The 19,488-nt window shown below is 49.7% G+C and overlaps 1 protein-coding gene across 1 annotated transcript in view; it reads left to right on the top strand.

Annotated features, from left to right (window-relative positions):
- Nucleotides 1–19,488, top strand: part of VTN (vitronectin) — a 39,300-nt gene that overhangs the window by 5,765 nt on the left and 14,047 nt on the right. The window contains exons 2-5 of the mRNA XM_069615345.1: nt 11,904–12,023; nt 15,518–15,895; nt 18,524–18,663; nt 19,242–19,398. Coding sequence (XP_069471446.1) covers nt 11,904–12,023; nt 15,518–15,895; nt 18,524–18,663; nt 19,242–19,398 — 795 coding nt within the window. The remainder of the gene's footprint in view (nt 1–11,903; nt 12,024–15,517; nt 15,896–18,523; nt 18,664–19,241; nt 19,399–19,488) is intronic.

The following is a 19,488-nucleotide window of genomic DNA, read 5'->3' on the forward strand; positions in this document are numbered from 1 at the left end:
GGCGCAGTGTGTCTGACTGAACACTCCGGATGGATAAAACAGCATGATGAGGCATTCCATATTAGGAGAACAGGCTCGGGACCCCCTTTCAGACAACAATTCGTTGAGCTTATTCCATCCCCACCTTTCCCTACCCTCAGACCAAGGTCTGGTAACACCAGTGTGTAGTCACAGTATGCTCTGCCTGCTGATAAAGTCTAGGCGTGTAAGACCACTACGCACTACGTGTGATGAAGAGCGGAGTACAAATGCTGCATAACATAGGCCAGAAATGTCTTTGATATTCACCCCAACCCTCTGATGTGTGTGTCAGGTTGCCTGACAACTACAGAGAGCAGGAGACATACCCAGGTTTAAAACTTGAAACACTCAGTTCATGATGCTTGGTAGTGCATCAAAACATAGCTAATTACGCCCCAAAAATAGAATAATCCACCTGCGTTGTTCTCTTTGAAAGGTGTGGAAAATGGAGAAACATTTTCTATTTATTTGAATCACGTCTGCCAACTCACCCGCTTTTGGCACGGTGTTAGTTCATTCACCTGCCATGCCCTTACCCGTCCATAGACTTAAATGGAAACGTAATCGCTAAAGACCAAATCTTCTAGTTTCACCCTGCCTGGTGACTCTAAAGGTGGACAGACATGTGAATATCTCTGGGCCGGGCAGGGGATATGCACGCCCCTTGGTTGGGAGGGCTTAAGCCCCCTCACTTTGTGGCGGTTGCAGGCAGAAGGCCACACTCTGCCGTGATGCTCAGCCTGGGGAGCCGATGGAAAGGGGTGCTTCCTCAAGAGTCTGCCACATTTCTCACCTGGGAGAGTGGAGTTTTTACGTTTAGACCATCATTAATGTGGCAGCAGCAGCAAGCGCAAAGTGGCAGAGGGCAAAAGCTTGTCCATGCGATATCAATATACCCCTTATTATGAAGCAAATGCTTATCATCTCTTTGTGTAACTAAATATCCTCTGAATTGGGATGAAAGAGGCATCTAATGGGCCAAAGGAAGGCGTAATAATGATTCACCCTTTTGGGCTAAGGCGGGGGGTGCGGCGGCTTGACAGCCCAATGGGTTAATTACACCACTATTGACCAGCTTTCAAAACTGTCATCCAGCCGCCCCAAAGTTTTGAGGCTGCCTCCGCCCCTGAGACCGCACCAAAGGTTAACCGGGGAAATGGGTCAGTTTACAAACTACTTCAGTTATGAAATAATATGTGTTCCTATAGATATGGGATTTACTTGTTTGAGTAAACGTTTGTAAAGCATAAACACGTTAATGAGGCTTTATTTTGAAGAGACATTTTAGGAGACTTGTTAGCTTCCACCAACCTGAAGGTGACATTGACTGTTAAGAGGCAGTCACCAGTTGATAGGGACAACCGTTCTATAGGACACTGTGGTAACACACTGGCCACATATCCCTGCATCTTCATCTCACTCCTTTCTGATAAAGACCACATACCTTCCCCAGACCTTTGTCTCTGACTGCCCTCTCCATTTGGAGTGTACAAAATGGCTGCTAACTCCAAGGTGGTCCTATTTCCCTTTCTACCCTCTGGGCAGCTATTTCATTTTGAGGAGACGTACTGGGCTAGTATTCCTCACCACTTCACATGCCATCATGGGATTAGGTTTTTGCTGCCCCTGTCTGGCTTGGGTGGTGGTCAAGCAGCGCACTGTAGGGTCCCTGGTTGAGTGGGGTCCCCAAAACACACTCTAGGACACAGGCTGGCTTTCCTATGGAGACGTAAAGTTAGGCTCTAGCAGCACCTGCTCTGGTGAGGCCTGCTGCAGGGCAAACATGAAGGAGGTTCAATGACAACAGGGAATGCGTGAAACGGAGAGTCTCCCTTCCCTACACACTCACCAGGTCAGCAAGCTCTGGGCAGCACAGGGCTCTTCAAGAAGGCACAGCAGCTTTCAGAGGTCCGCTGAGCTCCTGATATGGGTTGTGTATCTTTAAAGATAATGGAGCACAGACCCGGGGTCGATCCTGTGATGCCAAGGCGAGCATGTTGCCCCTGAGCTATCCTCCCAGCCCAAGTCTTATTACCATAGCAATAGGAGTGTTTGTGTTCTTTCAGCACGGGCCCTCACAAATATGCGGGAAGCACAGGCCCAGGGAACCATCATCCTCTGGCTCTTTCAGCTCCTTTCAGTTCCTCACCCCATGCATCTAGCAGTAGGAGAACGAAGCGCAGCCGCGCAGGTCCTCCGACAAAGTAAAGGCATTCATCAGGGAGACCTTAAGCGAGGAACATAGAGCTACTTGATCCAGTGGCAGATCCAGAGACCAGTGGGGCAGAAAGTCTCCATCCTCTACCGCACGGTTCTCCACTTCGTCACTGCCGGCGTCTGGAGGAAAGCCCAGAGGAGACCCCAGGGGCAAATTCCAGGAGTCATTTGGGACAGGACTACAAAAGAGGTTGCCACGTCTTGTGAGCCTCCCCTAGAGATATCTGTAGGGCAGTCGCCTGGGCTTCATCAAACAAGTTTGCTAAACACTATTGGTTATCCTTACTTGGATGGCCAGATCAATGCTTTGCTTCTGCAGCCCTGCAATCAGCTCTCCTATAAAAGCCATATGTGTTGCCTTGAAGTGGGCATTAAAGGTGCACTGGGTTTTGCAGTACCTTTTGGTCTGTCTTTTTTTTGATGTGGCAATTGTGTACTTGGGATTCTTCATTAGGTAGAACTGGGACGAGGAAGATGGGATGTGGGGTAATGCTTGTATTACTTACTGGTAATCTTCATTACCCTAGGCCTACTCTTCATCTTCACAGCCCTGACACCCTGCCTGCCCTCCCTACGTACTGGATTGGTACTAGTATTGGATCACCCCGTCTTCTTTTTTATGGTAGAGGACTTCCTTGGGGGTTAGCAGTCATTTTGTACCCTCCAGGGGTGGGGAAGAACTTAAAAAAAGAGACGTTTATAGTGGAAATGGCCCGGATAAAAGTGTGTAGTGTATAGGTGTTAGTATTGTGACGAAGAAGGCGAGGTCTGGGTGTAATGAAGATTACCGATAAGTAATCAAAGCATTGCACTCTTAATCCACAAAATACACCATTTTGAGACATGAATGCCTACCAGTGGGGATAGATCAAAATGGTGGCAAACCATTGCTACACCCACCTGGTGAGGATGGAGAAGAAACTAAAGATAAGCGAGGAGACATGGAAAGAGGAGGAGCCAAGGGAAGTTGGAGCCATGTTGGGCTAGAGCTAAGAATGACAGCAAAAGAAGAGACTGGGTGAAAGAAGGAGGGCGAGAGGAAACGCGAAATGTAACATAGGCGAGATGGAGTGAGAACAATTAGAGAGAACACACATGTACAGCCTGGGTGGGAGGGGAGATGGGTTCCTTGGAGAGGACCGTAGAGTACAAGAAGTGGATAGCTTCCATCCCCCAGGGGGGCTTTGGGCAGACCCTTTGGTGCTGGTTGTACTCGCAGCTGCTGCTCCAGGCATTTGTCCCAGTGCATGTCGTCATATTTGGCTACATCTCTGAACAGCTGCTGCCCATAATGTAATTCTGTGCTTTTATGATGAATCGACCCAAGGCCTTTGAACCGAGTCCCTCAACGCGTGTGCAACAGATCTAAGTCTGGCAAAGTGCCTTTCTGGGCCACCTGAAGCAGAGTGGTAAGCGGTGTGATAACATGCTAGATTTTTAAGAAATGGGGCTGTCAGGATTTAAAACAGGGCTGACAACATTTTGACACAGGAAGGCCACTGGCACCTGAGAAAAAGAACTCTCACTCTCTACTCTCTATAAAGGGTGTCAGTCCTAAGTTGTCTTTTACTCTATACAATAAGGCTCTGCAGTGCTGCCAATGATGATGCCCAGTACACACTTTCTCTGTGGAGTACCTAAGCTCAGTACTACTTAGAAAGCATGACTCTTAATTTACCTCGCCGGCGAGCTTCTCACCAAGCACACAGGAACTAAAAGTCCACCTACCGGGCTGGCATGCCATGGGCCAAATCAGGGGAGGTGGTGTGGCATGAAGACATGACATGATAGGTTATTTATAACGCGCTTAATACCCTGAGGTTTCTAAGCGCGGACCCGGGGATCGAACCTGTGTTGCTGCGTGTCTTCTTGCTTCCAAGGCGAGGACGTTGTCCCTGTAATAAAATGAAAGTAACTGCTCAAAAACCTAGTGCTGGGAGCCCAAAAGGTATTGAAACCTTTCCCCATTTGGACACTTTGACTTCTGGGGGTAGGGGGATGGTGTGGTGGGCACCAGGCAGAAATTAAGTGTAGTGCCCTCCTATTGGCCCTGCCTCCATACTGTTTACAAGGGGCACCACTTGTGCCTGCGTAACAGCAAGGACTTTTCCTATAAAAGCAGCGGTCTGCAACCTGACGCTCCTCAGACTTTGTGGACTACGAATCCCCTGATCCGTCAATATTGACTATGCGGACTAGGGCTGATGGGAGTTGTAGTCAAAGGCATTGGAGAGCCACAAGTTGCTGTCCCCTGCCACACAGAACTTAACTCAGGGGCGTCACGAGGGGAGTGCAGGGGGGGCAATCTGCCCCGTGCCTCGCTCTTGGAGGGGCCTTGCAGCACCCCCCTGCACCGGAGTGGAAGGCAGCACAGTCCACCCGTGTTCTTAATTTACACTGGGGACGCTGCTGCCTGCCTCTCAGCAGGGTCCTGTCCCATGCAAAAGGCTTTTTTTTGTTTTAACTGAGAAATGAGAGACGGCGGGGCTCAGAAGTGAGCTCCACCGCCTGTGCTGGCAGCTCAGGCACACTGAATGATAGGGGAGAAGGCCTCTCCTCTCATGTTCACGATGCGAAAATCAGCAACATGAACATGCTGACTGACAGGAGAGGCCTCCTCTCCTGTCAGACATTGTGTCTAGGTGCTGGAGAGTAGGGAGGGCCATCCGGTCCTCCCGTGGCTGCGCAACCTTGTATGAAGAAGGGTGCATGGAGGTAAGTTGTTTTTTTTTTTTTTAATTAACTGTGTGTGTGTGTATATATGTGTGTCTGTGTGTATTTAAATGAACTGTGTTGGTGTCAATGGTGTGTTTATTTTTATGCATGCGTGCATGCAAGGAGTTTTGTGACTGGTGGGTGAATGTGCAGGTGAACGTGTTATATATATATGTGCGGACCCCACACCAGATTTTACTGGCCCAGGGGGCCACTACATTTAGGGGGGGCTACTGGGTTGCTTTATGGAGGTAAGTGATTTGTTTTAAAATTAAATATGTGTTTGTGTGTGTATATATGTGTATTTCAATTAACTGTGTGTGTATGCGTGCATATATGTTAGTGACAATGATGTGTTTGTTTTTATGTATGCGTGCATGCAAGGAGTTGTGTGACTGGTGGATGAAAGTGTTGTATGTGCCAGTGCCCACCCCTGAATTAAGGGGTGGCGGCTGCTGGGTTGTTTTACCCAGGATGCATGGATCCATGCATCAAGGGTAAAGCAAACGTAAGGGTAGAGCTAGGGACAGCATCAGGGCCTTTCAGACTTTTCAGTTCAAAGGGCCCTCGGGGGACCACAGCAAATGCTCCCATGTTGCCAGTCATCAGTCTTGTAACACAGCAATATATTCCTTTTATTCCGGGGCTTGAAATGAGCACTTTCAAATGCTCGCCTTACAAGCTGCGATTGATGAATCTCTTCCGGCTGTGACTTCCCTGGGGTACACATAAGTATTATCACCTTGTTGCCTTTTGACACCAGTTCTTCCACATCAGCCACTTGCTCACAAAGGAGGATTCAAAGATTTTCAGTGTGAATTTAGTGTTTCAGCTCCCTGCTAGCTGGCTGTCTCGCCGGGGCCTTTCAGCTCTTTCAGTTGAAAGTGGCTTTGGGGTACAACAGCAAATGCCCCCATGTTGCCAGTCATCAGTCTTGTAAAACAGCAATATATTCCTCTTTATATATTTCTTACTTTCTGGGGCTTAAAAGGAGTGCTTTGAAATGCTCGCTTTAGAGCTGCGTTTGCTGGAGGCCTTTCGGTTGTCACTTCCCTGGGGAATACAGAAATGTTATCACCTTGTTGCCTTTTAAGACCGGTTCCTCCACATTAGCCAACTTCTGACAAAGGCGATTTAAAGATTTTTAGTGGGCATTTACTGTTTCTGCTCCCTGCTGGCTGGCTGTCTTGTAATAATCAGGGGCTATTAACCCCTGGCTGTATTTTTCTGTCTCCATTATAATGTAGGCACCCAAAGGGGGCATCAGTCTGTTTTCCCCTGTAAGCAATTTGGGGCCCCCAACCGTTATGTTGAAATGGGCCCCAACTCATCTTCAGGCAGGCCTAGGTAAAGAAAACATTAGTGTCATCAGGTGGCTAGACTGGCCTACATTGAATGTTGGCCAGTCTAGCCAGTAATAACACTTATGGGGCACAGCCAGTCTAGATATACTTTTCGTGGCATGGTATTCTGTACTGGCTGTGAGTCCTTATATAGTAATACTGGCACATATTGGAGCAACCTGCATAAACATGTATGGGAACAGCCAACATGAACAAAATTTCATACTAGCATATGCTGTGGGCAAAGGCGGCATGAAATGCAATGGAAAATGCTCCTGTGCGCGGTTCGTGACTTACATCTATTGTTTTGTTTTCCATGTGCTACCATACAAAACCATTGCAAACTCTGTGGCTTTTTAACCTAATTTCTCAAGCAAGTTCTGTCAAATGCACCATTTTCATTGGTTTCAAAACAATTTTGAGGCAAGAAACCATCTCAAGCACTCTTTGTTTGGTTTGGGCTCCCTCACTGTGCACTGTGCTCTGTCAATCCCACATAATATGGTGCAAACATTTAGGTCTCTCCAGTTCAAAAATGTATGATGGGTGTTTTAATGTGCACAAAGGGGCAGGGCGCATCCTAAAACTGGCGTCACGCACCACACGTCGTCACGCCATCTTACATATATTTATGCATATGACAAAATTGTAAGTCTGGAGTGAGCTTGTTTTCAGTACAGAAACATAACTTTGCTGTAGTTGATTTGCTGTCATAATAATGAACCATATTTGGTTTCCTCCACACAAACTGAATGGGAGATTTCTTGTGTCGCCTGTTTGCGACGGCGCCGCCGTTGGCCCAGTGCAAAAAATGATGAGGGGGGCCCTCACCAAACGTTTTTCCCCCGGGCCTCACCACACCATGTGACAGCCCTGACTTAACTGCTACCTGAGACACCGGACTCGCACCCGGTTTAAGGTGCAGCATAAAAAAAAGGGCTCAATCTCCACTAGGGATGTCACTATTGACTGGCACACAGGAAGGACAGCACTCTATTCGGGACATCAATGGCCCCTCGGAAACTGGAATTGCACAGTCTATAAGATGGGACACTGCTGTTACTGGGAGCCTCTCGAGATGTTGGACAAACATCGAGCAAAGCTGAGTAAGGACTGGATCAGAACCCGGACTCTCTGATCAGAAGACTCACTGCCACCACTGCAAACCCTTTCGACCGGTACCCGCAGCCCATCACGGCAAAGACCCTGTGAAACCAGCCCTACTGTGACAAGTCCACACAGACCAAGAAGAATCCTAACCCACGACTACACACTCAACCCGAGAAGATGGAGTAATGATGCTCAAGCCTCGGGATCCAAAAATCACAGCTGATGGATAAAATCTATGAGCAAGAGGAAGACAGAACTGGGAACCTCGTTGCTACCTGGGACACATGAAAGAGGACTTGTACGCGATAAAGGGATGTTCTTGCCACAGTATACATGGCATCATAGAAGACTACCGGACCCATGGCGGCAAAGGGTGCTCACAAAGGCCGTCCGGCAAGTTAGGAGTGGGGGTAAGAGCTGAAGGCTTAACATGCTTGAGATAACAACCCACAACGCCTCAAGCTTAAAGTCTGCAGAGGAAGTCGGGAGCCTTCTTGAAAACCCCCTGACTGGCTAAACATAGCTCAAACGCCAACTCAAGTCTTGAGCTCAGCCAGAGGAGCCGAAGGGTGCTGCTGCTTGCAATTGATAAAACAATGATGTTAAGAATTCGGGAACCCAAGTCTAAAACGCATTTATTTATTTATTTATTTTATTTGTAATGCGCAGCAACAAGGCCCATAGGCATAAGAGCGCAAGGAGACACAGATTCGGATGAGAAGGCAGGGCAGGTGTGGGCAGAAATATCTAGCAGAAAAGGAGTGTCCTCATGGACAGGAGGAAAGAACAAGAAACAGAGACGACTTAATAAACAGCTTGGGTAAAGCACTGGCTGCCGCCATAGCGAGGTTTCCTCACGCGCAGGAAAGATACAAGATGATAACTGGGCAGAACTGGGCAGGCCCAGCAGAGGTGTGGTTATCGCCACTTTCTAAACCCCCACTGGTCTTGCACAGTCGGAGACAAAGAAAGTGAAGTTCATTCTAAAGGTATGGCCTCCCAGCCTGTTTCGCCCACTTCCGGGATTCGAAAATCCACACAGCCATATAATTCAAAACTGTCGAAAACCTGAAATAAGCAAAACACATCGAAAGGAGTTGGTCCCACTTCCAAGTGTCTGCTAGAGGTCATCAAGCCGCTGGGACGAGGCAGGCAGACTGGTCGCCTTCCGGCTTTAACACTTACGGCATGTAACTATTCTTTTGTACTGCGTCGAATCACCACCATAGTAGTTTCAAAGCACCAAATCCTTGTCCCAGGCATATTATACCTCTGTACTGGGGTTCCCTGACTTTACTGTACTGTGAATAATATCACGTATTAAGCAGAAAACGGTTCCTTTTGGAGCTGATATATGTACTGGGATTCTAAGGCGCTTTCAGAGCAGTAACTGCAGGAGTGGGCGGGGCCTACCATGGTTTACTATGGGAATTGAGGGGGAACACACTCGCTCTTAGCACTTAATTGGTTATAGCGATTGAGTAGTGTTGGGTGCATGATGGGCCCTGGAGCACGCTCAGGCAATCCTGGTAGATATGTCGGCTTAAACGTATACTGCAGTGTCTATTTGTGGTACCGCAGGTGCATTCCCGAATGATCATTCTGGGGCGGCTAAGCTAACGCTGACGGTAGCCTAATCCAAGAGCAGAACGTGTATTGTATTGTATTTGGTTATTTATATAGCGCTCTTTCCCCATTTGTATGGCCTCAATCCGCTTTGTGGTTAGAACACCCTCGGTAACCGTAGGCAATATGCTGGAAGTTCTAAAGGTCTTATATTAGGGGATGCATGTGTGCAATTTCACCAGTCTAGGACTTGGGTGGCTGGCTAGGCTCGACTAAGCGGAGATCAATGTTGGCTATGACCAGTGCCAGGCACTTAGATATTTTATGTTAAGTGGACGAACATACTCACCCATAGCACTTAAGGGGGTTGTGCCATGAAGTTCTGGTCTTGCAAGATTGCGCAGAAAGCACTAAAGGTAAAAGAGGAGTAAGGTAATTGTGAAGCTCCTATAGTAATGTGTGCCCGCAGCCAGCCAGGAGTCTGCAAACCGGAACTTCAATTTCAATGCAGCCCTCCCATGCCACCTACAGGCAGGGCACTGGGCCCCAGCTCTCGGCTTCTAGCAGCACTCTGATGCTTGCACATAGACCTCTTGGCTGGTCCAGAAGCCCCCTTCTGGTCCACGACGTCCACTGCCACCAGGCAAGGCACTCAGACTCCGAAGCCCACACATGGCTCTCCAACAGCAAGTGGGCCTCACAGGCCAGGCAGGGTTCTCCCCAGAGGTCCTGTGAAGCACCAGGGAGCTGGCTGATCCAATCCTCGCAGGGAAACGTCAGTGCAGACAGGACCCATTCAAGTACAATAGAGCTGTTCTTCGTTTTATTAGCAGGGAAGCAACACCCAGGATGCAAGAGGTTTAAGACGTCCAATTTAGCATAAAATGCAGACAACAAAGTAATTCATTGGTGGATTTTCAAGCCATCGAATGTGATCAATCCTAGCCTTTTCCTAAGCTAGTCGTCTCCTCCTTTTACGGCAGGGTGGCACGTCCCAAATCCCAACTGCAGCTGCTTTGTGGCTGTCAAAGTCTTAAGCCATACTAAGTCAGGGGTCTCCGCACAGCTGCTCTCCTGACGCTTTGAACTATAATTCCCATCATCCCTCACCATTCACTGAGATGCATAGGGCTGATGGGAGTTTTAGGCCAAAATATTTGGAGAGCCAAAGGTTGCAGAAGCCCGCCTTGGATCCAGTATGCCTGTGGTCATCTACACGAAGGGATTTGTGTTGCCTGAGAAGCAGAGCCGTGGGCTGTCCTTCTAGTAAACCGCAAGCATACCATTTGCTGTGGATTCCCTTTTGACAGAAGCCTGTCCGCCTGCCTCGGAAAGCCTTCTGCTGAAAGTTGTCCACATGTGTGCTCCAAATAGATTGAGATGTACAGCCCTTCAATACACATGCATACATTTAACTGAAGTTGTTAGAAAAATGTAGCAAGACCGAAACCTCTAAAAAAACTCAATTCACACAAAAAAGATGTCAACATCTCAATTCAAATTTGGAGTTGCATAGAGATACCTCTACATGCTGAAACAAATACAAAGTAATGGTCTTATGCTACTGCCCAGTTACAAGGTATGTCAGTTTAATCATTTTAAGAAGCTTGGGATAGCACACATACGGGAAAAGACTTTGAGGCACTAGAGATAATGCAAGCACCTTTATCTGGCTGCCATTTACAAATATTATGCAACTATCAGAGCCTCTCCCATTACCATTTAGCCACATTTCAGGTGCACTTGAACAAACAAAAATACAGTTGCAACTCAAGATGATCTTCCAACGCACCTTATAGGGAGACAGGTGTAGGCCTTCATGCAATATACATCTTAACCTTTCACTTATAACTTGACCCACCTCTTACCTCTCTCCAAACCCCACTCTCCTGGGTTCAACATCACCCTGGTGTACCTGGCTAGGAAGATGGTATGGGTAGGGAAGATCAAGAGGTTGGGGCAGGCAGGTTCCCCAAATACCCCTAAGGAGAAAACACTAGCTTAGAGTAACTGGAGCACAAAAGGAGAGGCAGACAAAGGAATGCTGGTGTACTGTTCTACTTAATTGTTAAAAACTTACTTATATACGTTTCCGGTACAGCAGCAGGGTTTTGTGAGTTTTTTACAAAAAGGAGCAAAACACAAGACACTATATACAGATTACACTAAACCTAGCAGCTTTGTAACTAAAGAATGAAAAGCAAAAATATAAAAAGAGTTGAAGGGTTTTTTGAACTGTCACCTGCGCTCGCTCACGCTGGTGACTGTTTTTTTTTCTCTTTAGAGTAATGGGACCCTCACCTGCGAGGGTCCTTTACTCTAATTTATTTCCCCTTCTTCCGGGTCCCAGGCACGCCTCGCGTCTGGGCCACGATTTTCTTTTTTCTTTCTGGGATCCCCAGCGCGGCTTCACGCAGCAGGATCCTTTCTTTTACCCCACCGCCCCACCCGATCGCGGGTTACATACAGAATGAGACAGGTAAGAAGTGGGTCAAGTTATAAGTGAAACGTTAAGCTGTATATTGTGTGCCCGCCTACACCTGTCTCCCTATAAGGTGCGTTGGAAGATCATCTTGAGTTGCGACTGTATTTTTTTTTTCAATCAAGTGCACCTGAAATGTGGCTAAATGGTAATGTGAGAGGCTCTGGTAGTTGCATAATATTTGTAAATGGCAGCCAGATAAACGTGCTTGCATTATCTCTAGTGCCACAAAGTCTTTTTTCTGTATGTGTGCTATCCCAAGCTTCTTAAAATGATTACACTTGCATACCTTGTAACTATTGGTACTCTCAGGGAGATGTCGTGTACAGGACCCTGTCTCTTGTGGTCATGTTTGGGGTTCTAAAGACAACTGTAAACACATGGAAAACAGAAATGTGCTGCCCAAGTGTCTGTGTCTCAAACTCTCTCTCTCTCTGCTTTTATTCCAGAGCTGTGTGTTGGCCGCTGCGAGGAAGGATTTATCAGCACCCGCAAGTGCCAGTGTGACCCTCTGTGTGTCTACTACCAGAGCTGCTGCTCTGACTATGTGAAAGAGTGCAAACACAAAGGTGCCTGCACTAACTGCGCCCTTTGCCTGTTATGATAAAGTACACACACAAGAGCACTAGCACCCACTGAGACCTAGGTCATGCAGCTGCCAGCACATCTCACAGACAGCACAAGCACCCACTGGGGCCTAGGTCATGTACCTGCCAGCACATCTAACAGACAGAACATGCACCCACTGAGGCCTAGGTCATGCAGCTGCCAGCACATCTCACAGACAGAATAAGCACCCACTGAGGCCTAGGTCATGCAGCTGCCAGCACATCTCACAGGCAGACAAGCACCCACTGGGGCCTAGGTCATGCAGCTGCCAGCACACCTCAAAGACAGCACAAACACCCACTGGGGCCTAGTCCATGTAGCTGCCAGCACACCTCACAGACATAACACACACCCACTGAGGCCTAGGTCATGCAGCTGCCAGCACATCTCACAGACAGAACATGCACCCACTGGGGCCTTGGTCATGCAGCTGCCAGCACATCTCACAGACAGCACAAGTACCCACTGGGGACTAGGTCATGTAGCTAGCTACCAGCACATCTCACAGACAGAACAAGCACCCACTGAGGCCTAGGTCATGCAGCTAGCTGCCAGCACATCTCACAGACAGAACAAGCACCCACTGGGGCCTACGCCATGTAGCTGCCAGCACACCTCACAGACAGCAAAGGCACCCACTGGGGACTAGGTCATGTAGCTAGCTACCAGCACATCTCACAGACAGCACAATAACCCACTGGGGCCTACGTCATGCAGCTGCCAGCACACCTCACAGGCAGAACAAGCACCCGCTGGGGCCTAGGTCATGCAGCGGCCAGCACATCTCACAGAGAGCACAATAACCCAGTGGGGCCTAGGCCATGTAGCTGCCAGCACATCTCAACATAACACACACCCACTGAGGCCTAGGTCATGCAGCTGCCAGCACACCTCACAGGCAGAGCAAGCCCCCGCTGGGGTTTAGGTCATGCAGCTGCCAGCACATCTCACAGACACTACAAGAACCCGCTGGGGCCTAGGTCATGCAGCTGGCAGGACACCTCACAGACAGAACAAGCACCTTCTGGGGCCTGGGCCATGCAGCTGCCAGCACATCTCATAGACAGAACACGCACCCACTGGGGCCTAGGTCATGCAGCTGCCAGCACACCTCACAGACAGCACAAGAACCTGCTGGGGCCTAGGTCATGCAGCTGCCAGCACACCTCACAGACAGCACATGCACCCGCCGGGGCCTAGGCCATGCAGCTGCCAGCACATATCACAGACAGCACAAGCACCCACTGGGGGCTAGGTCATGCAGCTGCCAGCACATCTCACAGATAGCACACGTACCCACTGGGGCCTAGGTCATGCAGCTGCCAGCACACCCCACAGAAAGAACAAGCATCCACTTGGGCCTAGGCCATGTTGCTGCCAGCACACCTCACAGACAGCACAGGCACCCACTGGGGCCTAGGTCATGCAGCTGCCAGCACATCTCACAGACAGCACAAACACCCACTGGGGCCTAGGTCATACAGCTGCCAGCACACCTCACAGACAGAACAAGCATCCACTGGGGCCTTGGCCATGTAGCTGCCAGCACATCTCACAGACCACACAAGCACCCACTGGGGCCTAGATCATGCAGCTGCCAGCATATCTCACATACAGAACACACACCCACTGAGGTCTAGGCCATGCAGCTTCCAGCACACCTCACAGACAGCACAAGCACCCACTGGGGCCTAGGTCATGCAGCTGCCAGCACATCTCACAGACAACACAAGCACCCACTGGGGCCTAGGTCATGTAGCTGCCAGCACATCTCACAGACAACACAAGCACCCACTTGGGCCTAGGTCATGCAGCTGCCAGCACACCTCACAAATAGAACAAGCACCCACTGGGGCCTAGGCCATGTAGCTGTCAGCACACCTCACAGACAGCACAATCACCCACTGGGGCCTAGGTCATGCAGCTGCCAGCACACCTCACAGACAGAACAAGCACCCACTGGAGCCTAGGCCATGTAGCTGCCAGCACACCTCACAGACAGGACAAGCACCACTGGGGCCTAGGCCATGTAGCTGCTGGTACACCTGATACACAGAACAAGTACCCACTGAGGCTTACACTTGTCATTTCCACACTCCTCCTGTCACACATTTCAGCAGCACCAGCACATAATGTTCCACAAGCCTCTTGTGCACCTGCTGTGACACTGCACACAGTGCACCAGCACTCGCTGCAGCCAAGGCTTTGATGGCTCAGACACACACCAAGCTGTCACTGTGACGTACGCCTGCAAAGTGTCATTTTTGATAGTTCCCACAGCAGCTACAGCACATAATGTGCTACCCCTGCAATGACCATGCAGTGAAACAAAGCAACACCCTCCGCCCCGTTGGGCCTATTTCTTCCTAGCTCCTGGTATCACACCTTAACTACAGACTGTTTTAACAACTTGCCAAACCATATTTAATAATTGAACACTTTACATCCCCCAACAAATAAATAATTAAATCAATCCGACTTCCTCCCTACCTATCCCCTGCTCCCTACAGTCTCCTTACCATCTTCTGAAGCCTTCCTTCCTGCTTTCTCCCATCATTTCCCTGGGGCCATGCCCCTCCATCTTCAAGACCTATTCCCCCTCTTTGCATCCCCGGGGTAGCCTGTTTGGGCAAACAGCATCACCCCCATCCTTTCCCGCGCTAATCCACCATTGTGCTTGCCCCCCCCATCCAAATGGGGCCATGCCCCCGACAACAAGCAACCTCATACCCCTTCAACTCCCCTCTACACCAAACTCCTCCTTCCTATGACCTACATCCAAGTTGACCTGTCACATCAGCAACGAAAACCTTACACGTAATTCCCCAACTAACGCCCTGACATGTCACACGAAAACTACCAAAACTTCCCCGCAGACCTAATAACCTTAAACCCAAAAAACGCGGAAAAAACGCACTTACTGGGGGAATAAGAAAGCTTCCCAATAAAACCTCGTACTCCAATTTGACCCAAAAGTACCCTAGTCTGGGGGAGGGAGGACCGGACAAAAGCTCGTCCTCAACCGTCACATGCTCCTGAACCTTCCCTGCCCCCTTAAATACACCCCAGAAGACGCGCTATGCGCAGGTCAGCTCGCTGGTGCAGCGCCCAAAACCACCCTGGGGGGGAAACGCTTTGCGTTCCCCCTGGGGCCCCCTTCTCCCTATGGCGCAGAGGCATAGACCGCGTAGGGCCTGAGTGGGCAAGGTAGCGCTGTGTGGGCATTTACAGTCACTTGTTAGACACTCCTGGCTACTTCTCTGCTATAGCGCCAGATTTGCTGGTTCCTCAGGAGTAGATTAACCACACCCAGAGAGCTCTGTTTTCCACAATATATCATCCAGCCTTTCTCCCATCATGCTGACAGAACCATGGCGCACTTACCATCTTAGCCGCGCTTTGGAACAGGCCATGACCGTTTAATATTGACATAGTTTTCTTTTGGTGTCCACAGTGACCCGTGGCGATGTCTTCGCTTTGCCGGACGATGATGAGTACCCAGACTACTTCGATGGCAACAGCACGGGGGTTCCGCTGCTGGCCACAGAACCTTTGGCAACGGAGCCCACCGTGACAGAGTCACTGGAGCCAGAGACCTGGGAGACGTACCCACTGGAAACAGAACCTGCAGGGACAGGAGTTCCGGTCCAGCAAGGCGTGGGGCCTCTCACTACCTCGAGACCCCCAACGTCCACCAGTGTCGTCACCTCCATTCCACCCCCCACGGATGCCAAAGAGAGCTCCGGGGCGGAAGAGGAGGAAGATGTGTGCAGCGGGAAGTCCTTCGATGCCTTCACAGACCTCAAGAATGGTTCCATCTATGCCTTCCGAGGTACAGGGTTCCACCCACTTTTTCCCCTAGGGCTCTTGGGGCGTACCAGGCAGGGCGGAGGCGGGGGGTGGGGATGGGGGGCAGTGTTACAGCAGTCACCGTTCTCCATTAGTGACTAGAAGGCTGATTTTAAATCGTTGTTCTGACTGCGCCTTTGGAAAACGTAAGGTGCCATGTTAACGCTAAGCAGTTGCAAGAGATTCATACAGGAACCGCTATAGGATTGTTTCCCACCGTGCTGGCCACATGCGCTAGGTGCGGTGCGCTCCAAGCAGGGCCGGCCTTTGCGGCCGCAGCGCCCCATACAGCAAAACAAAAATTTGGCACCCATCCTTCCGTGCGCCCCTGGACATGCAGGGCGGGGGGGGGGGCAAATGTTTCAATAGGCGCTGATGAAAATGCATCAGTTCTCTATTGTTATTATGCGCCCCACTCCCAAGAGCAGGGTACATTTAATTTCAGTAGGGTGCCTGCCGCACCTCTGCCACCATGCCAGCTCGGGGGAGACCTTGAAAGACTGCCCTGAGCTGGCGTGGCGAGGGGGCTAATGGTGCCCTGGGCGGTCGCCCGATTGGACCAGCCTTAAGGCCGGCCCTGTCTCCGAGAGATAGTGGCACAGCTCATTGTGACGGCCTTGGGGTAAACCTGAATGCATCTTGTAACCTGATGCCACAATGTTAGGCTGCATAATTGCTGTGGCCTTTTTGGAGATGGGTTCGTGCAGGACAGTCCTCATGCCTCTGCAGGCCTGTGGATGAATGCAGTTCTCTTTTCTACGGTCTCAGACTCTCCTTTTGTGCTGGTATCAATGCCATTTTTTTCCTATGAAAAAGGCCTTCCTCTTTGGTGTTCTCAATGAGGTCGGCATGTATTAGAAGTATGCGATTCTGATGGTCATTGTAGCAACAATCCTAATTGTAAGCAGTGTCACATGGCAGTGGACAGCAGGGCAGGTACGCGGTTGTAGGTCAATTGGTCGAATCTAAATGGTCGACAGGACAAATGGTCGACACCAAAAGGTCGACAGGTCAAATTATCACATTTTTTTTGTTGTTTTTTCCACATGTTTTTTTATTTGGGGGGTCCCCCCAACCCCCTCTTTTTTGCTAAAAACCCCTTTTTTTCCCTAAACGAAAACCTAAAAATATATATATATATAAATTAAGAAATAATTTGATCATTTGTCCTGTCGACCTTTTGTCTGTCGACCATTTGTCTGTCGACCATTTGACTAGACACCCAGGTACGCTTGTGGGGGCATAGGTGAGTTCAGAAGGGACACCTATGGGCAGCTTAGAAGTGTGAGGGGGATAGCTCACGGATATTCCCTGGGGACTAGGGAGCTGGGGGGTGTTGTTGTTTCCTAAAGGCCGAGGACCAAGGAGAGGATGGTGGAAGTTACCTAAGACTCCAAGACAGGAAACACAGGAAGGTTGCATGAGGCTGTCCTCACAGGTGGGACTGTTGAGGGAGGGTGGTGCAAAACAGACAAGTATAGCCCAGGTGGAGCGAGGGGGATGAGAGGGGAAGGGAGGAGCAGGAGAACGTAGGGGTTGTATGGGGTATTCTGGGAAGTGCCCCAGGGTCAAACAAGAACGGTTGCGGCGATCACCATGTTTGCTGTGGTCAGAGACTGCTGCCAGCAGCTGGGGTGTGATCAGAGCAGGCGGTTTTCTTTTGAGTGGCTTTTAGAGGCTGGGGACAAGCGGCATTAAGGCCGCGGGCTGGGATTCCTATTGGTGACGTCCTTGGAATTGTTGAAATGAGGAAACAGCATGAAGAAAACAGGCATGAAATGTGTTGAATCAGTGGGGGTTGATTTTTGTGCTGGACAGTGGAGCCACCCCTGGTAGATTTCTTTGAAGAACCAGGAAGAAGTGCCATTCTACAGAGAAATAGGTGAATGGGGCGGCGGGGGAGGAGGGGTTGTGGTTGCAACATGCATGGAAAGGCCCGAGTGGATATGAGGAAACTCCAGGGTCTTGAGCAATTCCATATTAGCCAAAACAAATTAGGTGGCCCAGGACTTCTGCTTTGCAGTCTGGCACCTGGCGGTTGGCCAGACTTGGCTTCGGTCACTACCTCACCCATCCTCTTCGATCGGCTAGAATGGCATAGCCAGATGGTTAAGAGACCGCCTTTGTGATAGGAATGAAACCATGCTTAGTGGTGTCTGGGTTGTTTTTCTTGAGCTCAGCCTACACTGGTTGAGGGTCAGTAGGCACTGGGCACCGGAAGCCTGCAGGGGCGGAGAGCATTAAAGTGGGTTTCTTGTGTGGTATAACGATTGGTGCGCCAGTAAGGTGGGAGGAGGAGGCGGATAGCTATGTTTGGTGAAGCAAATCCCCACATTATTATCCTGGGATGCAGAATTTCTCAAAAAGCACCAGTCCCATCTGCCATCTTGGCCCTTAACTAGGTGGAGCCCACGTGCCCTTATCATGCCTGATCGTTCTATCACCGCTTTCCATCCAGCACCTGTTTGCCATGCGCACATGTGCCTCTGTCAGTTGTGCTACAAGATAGAGCGAACTCATGCCCCTGTCTTCTACCCGCTTTCAGTCGCACAGCTCCCATATCTTGGCTGTTCTTGGTTCTCTCTATTAAACTCGTGCTATTGCTTCTCAGGAAAATACTTCTATGAGCTGGACGAGAAGAAGGCGAGAGAAGGGTACCCCAAGCTGATCGAGGATGTCTGGGGTATCCAAGGCCCCATTGATGCAGCCTTCACTCGAATCAACTGCCAGGGAAAAACATACATCTTTAAGGTAGGGTACAATATGGTATTTGTATTTATTAAATGTATAGGGCACTTTACTCCAAAGCGCTTTACATGACAACAACATGATACAAAAAATTGGAAGCATAAATGCAAAACATGAAACAAACCATCAAAACAATATGTAGAACAAATTTTCCTGGGTCGGTAGAGAGAAACAGAACAGTGGAAAAGGAAGAGAGAAGAGATGGGGTTAACCGGACGGGGGATGAGGAATGTGAGATTTCAAGGAAGAACAGAAGGAGGGGTAGGAGGAAATAGAGCGGATAGTGAGAGGGAGAGAGTTCCAGTATAGTGGGGCAAGGAGCTGAAAGGAACGGAAACGGGTAGGGGCACAAGGAGGCGGGGGTACGGTGAGTAAGTAGAGGTCGGCAGATCGGAGGTGGCAGGAGGGAGAGTAGAATGAGAGGAGGGAGGAGAGGTACGGGGGGCGCGTATTGGACTGGGGTGCAAGGGACTACATCAGCTCACTCCTCATCTGCGGCTTCCAGTAGGGAGGACGTCAGTGGTTGAATGAGGCATGTCCTGTTGGCCCCCATTTGTGACACTTTCACTTTTTACCCACAGGGCAATAAATACTGGCGCTTTGACAATGCCGTTCTAGATCCTGGATTTCCCAGAAATATCTCCAGTGGATTCGGTAAAATCCCAAGCGACATCGATGCAGCCTTCGCCATCCCTGCTAAGGACTACAGGAGCAGCGAGAGGGTTTACTTCTTTAAAGGTATGGGGGTAGATGGGTTGGGGTGCATTGTGTGTGGAGTGGAGATGAAGAGGGGGGTGAGGACGTCACTGGCAAAACTGTGGAGTAGCA

The sequence above is a fragment of the Ambystoma mexicanum genome, chromosome 9 (assembly GCF_040938575.1).
Source record: "Ambystoma mexicanum isolate Mex_15411 chromosome 9, UKY_AmexF1_1, whole genome shotgun sequence".
Classification (NCBI taxonomy): Eukaryota; Metazoa; Chordata; class Amphibia; order Caudata; family Ambystomatidae; genus Ambystoma; species Ambystoma mexicanum.